The sequence below is a fragment of the Leucopleurus acutus genome (genome assembly GCF_964270905.1).
Source record: "Leucopleurus acutus genome assembly, chromosome: 15".
Lineage (NCBI taxonomy): Eukaryota > Metazoa > Chordata > Mammalia > Artiodactyla > Delphinidae > Leucopleurus > Leucopleurus acutus.
Window position 1 is genome coordinate 9,409,452 of NC_139157.1, and position 9,373 is coordinate 9,418,824.

Below are 9,373 nucleotides of genomic sequence, written 5' to 3' on the forward strand. Positions count from 1 at the left end.
GCAGAGATATAAAAAGATAAAATGCTGGAGTTATTTTTCTAGTCACCTTTATACTTTACTCTAATGCAGTCTTTTACTAGTTGTCAGTATTACAAGGGTCCTTTAGTTACGAATTTCAATTGATAGGAAATAAGTGGAACAGTGGAAATTCATATCTTCCCTTTTGTACCTTTTATTTTACGTAGTCGTGGTTAGCAAGAGACTGTCCCGCTCTCCGAATTATATCTGTGGAGTATGACACCAGCCTTAGCGACTGGAGAGCAAGGTGCCCTATGGAAAGGTAACAGAGGGGGAAGGGTCCAGGCCACAAGTGGGCCCTCTGGGATGGAGGGGGGTTTTATCTTTGAGGCCACAGACAGGATTTTCTTATGGAAAACTAACCTAACCTTTCTTCTCTTCTTTATAGAGGAAGTTAGCTGTAAATAATGAAACTGTATAAGGCTTAGATATAGTGTCAATGTTGGGCTCCTAACATGGTTCGCTTAAAACTATTCTCATAGTAAGGACCATGGATTCGAGAGCAAAGTTTCCTTAATTCCTGGAAGTAAACATGGGGCTTTTGGCTTTTGTGTTCACAAGCATACCACCTAAAGGAAGCCAAGAGAGATGCTGAGCAATGTAGGCTCCTTATGTCACTTGTACATCGTATGTGCCAATTGTATATACAGGAGAGAGCGCTCGATTTCTGGACTTCAGGACCTAGACTATAGCCAACTCTGCCTTTGACTCACTAGCCATCTTAGGTCATTAAACTGGTCTGGGAAGTCTGGTCTACAAATGGAGGGAGTTGGTCTGATCTGTGTTATCAAACTGAGTGTTATATATGAATGACCCCCACCTAGGTGCCAGAGGAATGGTGCTGAGGGTCAGCGGGCGAGACCCCAGGGCTCCTTCCCCAGGTCACCCAGAGGAGCTCGCATAAACCTTTATTTCAAAGAAAGGATTCTCCACATACACAGTTTAAAACTACCAGACCAGACAGCTTTAGAGTTCCCTTTTAGTTTGAAAATTACTTATTTGAAGTCTGATTCTAATAGCTTTGTGCTGTTTCTAAGTAACAAACCAAAATGATGAAAGCTTAGTGTTTGTAACATAAATACAAGTAGAACTAAACAGCAATGACAGCTGACTCCACAGGTGAACTCGCAAAGGACAGCATGGTCTCCGCTGATCCTTGTCTTGTCAGGCCACCTAATGAGGAGGGACGCAAACCCTAAGTGGTGGGGGCAATGGGGTAAGACCCAAATTTGACCCATGAAAATTGCCCGATACATTTTAGATGCCTAAACAATGCTTGTTTCATAAATATTCCCACCTATGCCAGTGTGACTAAGTTAGAAATGGGGAATGAGCAATTGCAGGAATCAACCGGAGAGAACAGAGGTATTCCTGACTCCAAAATGTAGCATGTAGAATTGGTCCAATAAACAAAAGATCTTGCCTTAAAATGTGGATAGCAAAATTGGGGCAGGGGGAATCAGTAGCCTCCTGTCATACCCGCTGTTTTCATTTTGTTCAGAAAGTCCATTGCATTCAGGAGCAACGAACTTCTGAGGAAGCTCAGAGCTGCTGGTGTTGGGGATAGGCCAATGATTTGGGTATCACATAGCATGGGAGGTAAGTATGTTTCATTGTTGCCAAGCAAGCATTGTGAGGTTGTCAGCCATGGAGCTCTGTTTTGTTTACTGGTAGCCCTTTTCCCCCTAAATTAATGTTTTTGGCTATGGCTCCTTCCATGCTATTTGTTTTTCTAAGAGGGGACAACCAGTAAAAAACCATATAAAAAGAAAATGAGTTAAGCACTACGCTTGATAATGAGTAAATATCAGAAGCTGTCCATGGCGTATGTAAGCCCAACTTGTCAATATCTCTCAGCGTTCCTGGCTGGTCCCAGGGCCCCCCCCTTTCTTCCCTGTTTCTCCAACCACCACAGAGTCCGTCACTGCTCCTGTGCCCACAGCCCCAGCATGCCTGCTTACCCCTCGCCCAAGGCCTGCAGAAGTGGCGGTGTGATCACAGGTGTCCCCTCTTTGGTCCCAGTGCTTGCTTGCTAAGCCACATCCCCTGCTTCTCCCAACCCACTCCCAGTCCAGTGCTAAATGTTCACCATCCACCTTGCAGAGGGCCTTTCAGCAGCCCTTGGCCTAGTTTAGCTGATGAAATGCTCAGGACTGCTGACTCTTGAGTCTGGGCTTTTTGCTGAGAGAAAGGTGGATGTAGCCCTTTATATCCTCAGAGACCGACTGTTACCATCCATGTTACCTTTGTGTTTCCCTATCAGCTCCAAGCCCAGGTTGGGGGACAGAAAAGAAGGTGCCTTCCTAGGTGGATTTTCCCACAGCAGCTTTGTGTTCTCCCCAGTGGATATGTGAGACTATGTGTTTTTTAAATATTAGTACTGTCCTAACGGAGTGGTCGTTAGTGGGCTGCTGCGGGTAGGTGGGGAGGCTGGCTGCTGCCTATGCACGTCATTGATGGACACCCAACATGCAGTGCCTAACTCTCTTCTCCGGGAGAGCGCATCCTGTGATGTAACATCTGCTTTACAAATGAGTTTCTAGAATCTTACCTGTTCGTAGTCTTGTGCTATATATTTTAGAGGATTGGGCGCATTACTAAGTGTTAATATTTTAAGGCCCTGTTTGTTGGACTACAGAGAATTATTATTTAAACTTTTTTAAAGAAAGCATCTCTTTTTCTGTATTTCTTGTTTGCCTTTTTTTTTTTTTAATAAGGGAAGGAAAATAGCTTATGCATTGTTTTTCTTCTCTATGGCTAGGTCTTCTTGTCAAAAAGATGCTGTTGGAAGCCTCTAAGAAGCCAGAAATGAGTACTATTATAAACAATACCAGAGGAATAATTTTTTATAGTGTCCCTCATCATGGATCCCACCTGGCTGAATACTCTGTTAATATTCGTTATCTTCTCTTTCCCTCTTTGGAAGTCAAAGAACTCAGCAAGGGTAATACTTTTTTTCTAAAGGGAATTGGCATTGTATTAACACCAGTTATACAGGAGAAGGAGGAGAACAGTTTTGACTAACAGTTTTAACTTGGCTGTATTACCTCATTTTACTATTTGTACATCAATTGTGTTTAGACTATCATGGAAACTTTTTAGTTTGGGGTTAATTTTTCTTTGATACATTCCCTTTTTGTTCTTAAGCCATTATCTGCTTAAGAAATATAATAATTTTAACACTATCTTAGTTAAAACTTTTAAAGTTACATAATGTTTTGCGTTAAGTATTATTCCAAATTACCAAAGAACTGCTCTTTTCCACAAGTTTGGAAAATCATCAACTGTTAAAATATACACGAGCTTTACAGATATTCATATTAATTATAAGGCACTATATTTGTTTGGGGTTAATAAGCATCTTCTCTTTCTCTGGAACACCTGTTAATCAGAATTTTGGGACCCTTGGCTTGAGCTTTAGTATACCATTGTCTTTTTGCTCATATGCTCTTTGTTCTGCTTTATGGAGAATTGGACTTTATCTTCAAACCTTTTGTTGAATTTGATTTTTTTTGCAGTCAAATTTTATCTTCCACAAGCTCTTTCTTGTTCTGTGATCCATTTTCTTTTGAAATCATTCTAAAGATACTAACTAGAGGTTTTTTTTTAAAAAAAAGTGTCTTCTGTGCCCAGGTTTTCTGTTTGCTCACCTGGTCTGTCTCTCTCAGGTGGTAGGCTTTCCTCTAAGACCTGGTGCTTCTTGGTCGCCCTTCGATACTTGAGGATGGGGGACAGGAAGGGGATGGGTGCTCTGTGATTATAGACAGGCTCTGTTGATGGGAGGCTGTGCTCCAGAGTGGACGTGGAAGTGCCAGCCAGCACACCGAGGGACCCCTCAGCCCCACACAGCAAACTGCCCTGGGTACTGCTTCTGGTCAGCCAGCAATGTGAGAAAAACTCTCCCGCTGACACTGGCCTCTGAGTTCTAGATTGGTTTCAGCCCTTTTCTCTCATCTTAATGGCTTCTTAGGAAAAAGAGAAAATAAGCCACCATCTTGAATCAGAACCCTAATTTCCTCTCTAAATTTGGAAGGTTGCTGCATTTTATTATGAACTAGATAAACAGATCTTGTTACAATCTCGCTCTCTATAATTTTACAGATTCTCCTGCACTTAAAACACTACAGGATGACTTTCTGGAGTTTGCAAAAGATAGAAACTTCCAGGTGCTGAGTTTTGTAGAAACACTACCAACCTACATTGGTAGCATGATTAAACTCCACGTGGTGCCCCTGGAATCAGCAGGTATTCACTCTTTTGAAACTTGTTTGTCCTTAGTTTCCTGGTTGGTGGTAATCATAAACGTCAACTTTTATATCCAGTTTCTCAGTTTTAGGAGACAGTTTTATGAAAATTTAGATTCTGTTATTCTTTTAAGCCATAGAGTAAAACTTCTCTGCAAACATTTAACCTTGGCATTCCCCTTCCCTCCTTTTATTTAACTGATTAGACAGCAAAGGTTAATCGGCTAACTCTGCATTAGCTCTCAACAGTGAAATCTGCTGCATTAAGGTAAGAATCAGAGCTTTTCTATCAGCTAGATTAAAAGGAGCATTTCATTTCACAGATTGATAGCCGCCTGCAGGAACCTTAAAGAAATCAGCTAAAGGTGTGGAAGCTTAGTAATATTCAAGCAACAGAGATTGTGAAGGAAAAAACTAGTGTTAAAGTTCAGTGTCTTCCTAATCCTGGGACTGAGGGAAATGACCAATACCTGCTACTGCAGAGCACTGTAGTCTACTGTAGGCTCTTTGAGGGCAGAGCCCACATCTCAGTTCTCCTCATAGCCTCCTGTGTTCCTCTGAGCATAGTAAAGAGCCCGCACATTTCACTCCCTGAAATGCTTTCCCCTCAACCTGGCTAACTCTTTAGTTTGCTTGTCAGACCCTTTTCTGATCACTTCGGGGGGCTGGGTCAGGTGCTGTCCTGGTAGCACTCTGCCATTACTGAGAGCTCCTGGCAGCCAGGCATGGTGCGTATCTGGAGCGCCTGCCAGATGGTTCTTCTGTCTGCGTAACAAGTTTTGTCCTACTTCATTATTATCTATATAAAATGAAAAAGGCTTGATATCCTATAGTGGAATCTGAAGAGACTTTACCTTAAAGCAATATGCCATAGGGTGAGGAACTGCTGTTTGGTAGTTGAAGAACCTGAAGAGTTCAAAGAACAGTGGCCAGTTTTTTGTTTTCTTTTAAGATGAATTTGGGAGCTTAAAGCAAAATTGTGGACCAGCTGCTGGTAGTGACATAGCCTTGTCACCATTCTGTCCACCCTTTCTTCTGTGTCACCAGGTGGCCTGTCCACCAGCTGCACTTCCTCACCTGGCTGGCTTCACTAGTACCTCCTGTCACTTCCATCTAGGTGGACTTGGTTAGGCTGAAACATCAAAAACTCAACCAGCTCTCGCAAGCACCACATCATCTCCTTCCCTGGTAGAGTGAGCATGGAGGGTCGGGTATAGAAGGGATTCCATGTGAGACGTTCCCATTCGTTTCATCAGGGCACGGGAGCTCATTATCAAGTTTCTAATATTAGCTCTAGGAATAGAAGAGGTTCAGAGAAGTGTGGAATAACTTAGTAATAACCTGCAGTGTGTAAACGTTTTGAAGGTGACAGTGCTCAGGCTCTGTTCACTATTGAATTAGGAAATCGGCAGCACACACACAGAATTTATGAGAAAAGCATAAAGTTATAATTACACCTACTGAGACTCCATTCTCACATGATTAGTCAAGTGCAGTTTAGTTACAGTCAAACTTTAAGTTCCTTTATCTCTGATTTGGTTCTCTATCACAGCCAAATCAACATTTACAACTACGCATTTGGCCTCTTTCACTGTTGACAGGGGGCAGCTTATATTTTTACTTAAATTTTATTGATATTTTTGTTTTCTTCAGATCTAGGCATTGGAGATCTAATTCCTGTGGATGTTAACCATTTGAACATTTGTAAGCCAAAGAAAAAGGATGCTTTTTTGTACCAACGTACCTTACAATTCATCCGTGACACTTTAGCCAAAGACCTGGAAAACTGACAATTGTCTTTTTCTGTTTTCACACATGAACACAGTGCAAGAAACGTGGTGTTCTCTCTTTTTAAGCTCTACGCAATCATGCAAATGTAGTCATTATGGCATTAATGTGGCCTGGAGTACGTTGCAGGCAACAGAATATTGTTCTGTAAAACACAAACCCAGAAGTGTCGATCAAAGAAAGAAGGGCTAGACTGGATTCTTCTGATTTAAAAAACTTCCATATGTGCCAGTTTATGTTTTGCAGTGTTGTCCCTGGTGACAGGGAGCAAGCTGCTATGGCTAAAGGATGTGATCTGTGACTTTTGGCATCTGTGACTGTCCCTGGCTCATGCTGGGAGCAGCGCTGATGGCTTCTGAAGGGAGAGCCATCACCAGTTTACCACAGAAATGCCTGTTGGAGGGTGCCTAAAATGGAGAGAGAATGAACTAGAACATAAAGACTCTGTTTTGGGTCAGAGTTTCCATGTGCTGTAAGTTTTTAAAACTTGTCAGTGTAAACCTTTGTGTAACATGTTAGCTTTGTTACACGCCTTGTCATCCATGGGTCATTTCCTTGTAAGTTTTTATTTTCATATTGCTGAGAACAAATATTTCTCTTTTCAACAAATTTCTAGCCTATAATAATTCTTTCCAGACTGTAGCTACCTATACTTTTAATTTTTCCCAGATAAGAATAATAAATCCATTATTGATCAGAGTGTGAACTAAAACTATTCTAAGCTATTATATATATATTAGCAATACTTAATATCAAGATTCTCAGATTCTTTTTAGCTAAAGTATACCATTATTTCTTGCTCATTAGGAAATGGTATTAATTGGTCTCCAGCATGTGAGAAATAGGAAATCATACTGATGACTTTTTTTTTAAGTAACAGCATTATTGAGATATAATTCACATACCATAAAATTCACCCTTTTAAATGCACAGCTCATTGATTTTTAGTGTGTTTACAGAGTTGTGCAACCATCACCACTATCTAATTTCAGAACATTTCATCATCCCTCCAGATAACCCCACACCCATCAGCAATCACTCCTCCTCGTCCCTCCCCCAGCCCCTGGTCAACACTAAGCTTCTGTCTCTATGGATTTGCCCATTATGGACATTTCATATGAATGACAAGTTTTAAAAAAATTACAACACGTGGCCTTCTGTGTCTGGCTTCTTTCTCTTAGCATAATGTTTTGAAGGTTCATCCATGGTGTAGCATGTATACATGTAGTAGGACTTCGTTCCTTTTTATGGCCAAATAATATTCCATTGTATGGATGTACCCCATTTGTTTATCCATTCATCATTTGAGGGACATTTAGGTTCTTTCAATGTTGGGGCTGTTATGACTAATGCTGCTGTTAACATTCACGTACAAGTTTTTGTGTGGACATGTTTTCCATTCTCTTGGGTATATACTAGGAGTGGAATTGCTGGGTCATGTTAAGCTTATGTCTACCATTTTGAAAATGATGGACATTTGTAGAATGGGATAGTCAAAGCTAAAAGGAGTACAGCATCTGAAGGTAAACTGGGGGCATCAGTGACCCTTAACAACATCTAATTGTTTAATTATGCAAAAACCTAACAAGTGACTTAACTACCTGTTTTGTTATGTAGCTATAGAGTGTGCTAGTTAGCTACTAACAATAAACTCTAGCTAATGGGATCACGTGGGGAGAGGGGTGTAGATAGGCTTGGTTCGTTTTCTTTTTCTGTTTTCCGTGAACCATGGCAGATATACCATGGCTGGAATATCTGTTCATTAACTTAGAGTAATGAAATGAAACCCCACTTCGTAAAATCTCAATATAGCCATTATAGCTGTGCTTTAAAAATAAGGTCTGGGAGAGAGATCCAGTGTACTTCTGAATGACTATAGCTTTTCAGGCAAGTCACTTACCATTTCTGTTCATTCTGTTTATGAAATGGATATGATGTATACAGATTCACTTCATCAGTCCTGTAAGATTTAAGTCAATAATGTTTTAAAAATAATCATCACCTGAAAAACTCTAAGAACACAAAGTATGAAAACATACACATTTGAAATAGTTTTAAACGTAGACCATCAGTAAAATGGTTCTCGTTCAATCAGCCTTGTTTAAATATCCTTTCTGGAAAAAATTTCAAATGAAGCTTCCTATTACCTTTCCCCTCATGGGGAAAGTCTCTTTAAATGATCTATCCAGGAAGGAAATAAACAGAATACAGGTGTTAACAGACTACTGAAAGCAAGCTGTAAATAAAATTCAGATGAAAAATGAATTATCCTTATCTATAAGCCCTTTACTGCTTTCTGATTATGTTGTCAACCCTAAAAGTTAAGGGCACCGAGTCCCCCCCTTTACTCCACTGTTTAAATGTCACCATAGAGAGAGTCAGACTACAAATGGAGGATCGTGATGCCTTTCTTGACTCCATCTCAACCATTCACCCAAGGTCACAGCAACAGGCATAATATGGTGGAGGACGCGGCCCTCTGCTCAGGTCGGGGCGCCCATGGTAGTGGATGCCAGCACTGGTTTCCTGTTGTTGAGAAAGACAGCACAGTCACAGAGTGACGTGTGTATATCTTTTGAGCTTGGCTCATAATTTACAGTGCCCCTCAAATTATTTCTAATGCCTAGAATTTGACTTTTAGGCATACCCTCCTGAATTTTCATCTCTTTGTTATATTAAACATGTTAATGTATGGTTTCGCTTTTATTGACATTTGGTATAAAAATTATGTCCATGAAAAAAATTTAAACATGTTCAATAAATGCAATTTTAATGTACTCAGTAAAACTGATTGTGCCCTTATATTGGATATTGAACACTCTCCAAAGCTAATCACTTAAAATCTATTAGAAATTCATTGTATAATTATAAATTGCCTTAATAAAGCAGAAGACATAAAAAGGCAGTTTAATATCCAAGGAGTTTCCAAATTTAGAAAAAGCCATTCTTGTAAAAATTCCAGTTCTTAATCCACTTTTAGCTTGGCCTTGGAGTTTAGAAACAGTGTCATGGAATTCAACACCTGGTTCCAAAGTTTGAAAACACTAAGCTTACTAGAACCTTTGATTTTTAATTTAATCCAAACTATTTCAGGATTGTTAAAGCTAGTTTATATTGAAAGCTGGATACGCATTGATTCCTAGGATCATTAGAGAGTGCTGGATATGAATGTAATCTCTAAGCATAAAAAGCTTTGGGTATGTATACATCTAGATGGGTTTTAGAATATTTTGACATCTTGGATTACCAGATTGAAACATTTTTGAGAGTTCTGGACCAGGATGGTGACATAGGAGGCTCCTGAACTCGCCTGCTCCACAGAC

The 9,373-nt window shown here is 40.2% G+C and overlaps 1 protein-coding gene across 3 annotated transcripts in view; it reads left to right on the plus strand.

Moving 5' to 3' along the window:
* SERAC1 (serine active site containing 1) overlaps positions 1–8,777 on the plus strand; it is an 86,203-nt gene extending 77,426 nt beyond the window's left edge. For 2 of the 3 annotated variants that reach the window (XM_082855812.1, XM_082855813.1), the window contains 4 exons: positions 186–280; positions 1,520–1,617; positions 2,780–2,962; positions 4,120–5,007. In XM_082855812.1, coding sequence (XP_082711938.1) covers positions 186–280; positions 1,520–1,617; positions 2,780–2,962; positions 4,120–4,460 — 717 coding nt within the window. In that variant the 3' untranslated portion in view covers positions 4,461–5,007. Of the gene's footprint in view, positions 1–185; positions 281–1,519; positions 1,618–2,779; positions 2,963–4,119; positions 5,008–5,915 lie in introns of those variants that run through there. The other variant, XM_082855814.1, reaches the window with a different exon arrangement.
* The last annotated feature ends 596 nt before the right edge of the window (positions 8,778–9,373 follow it).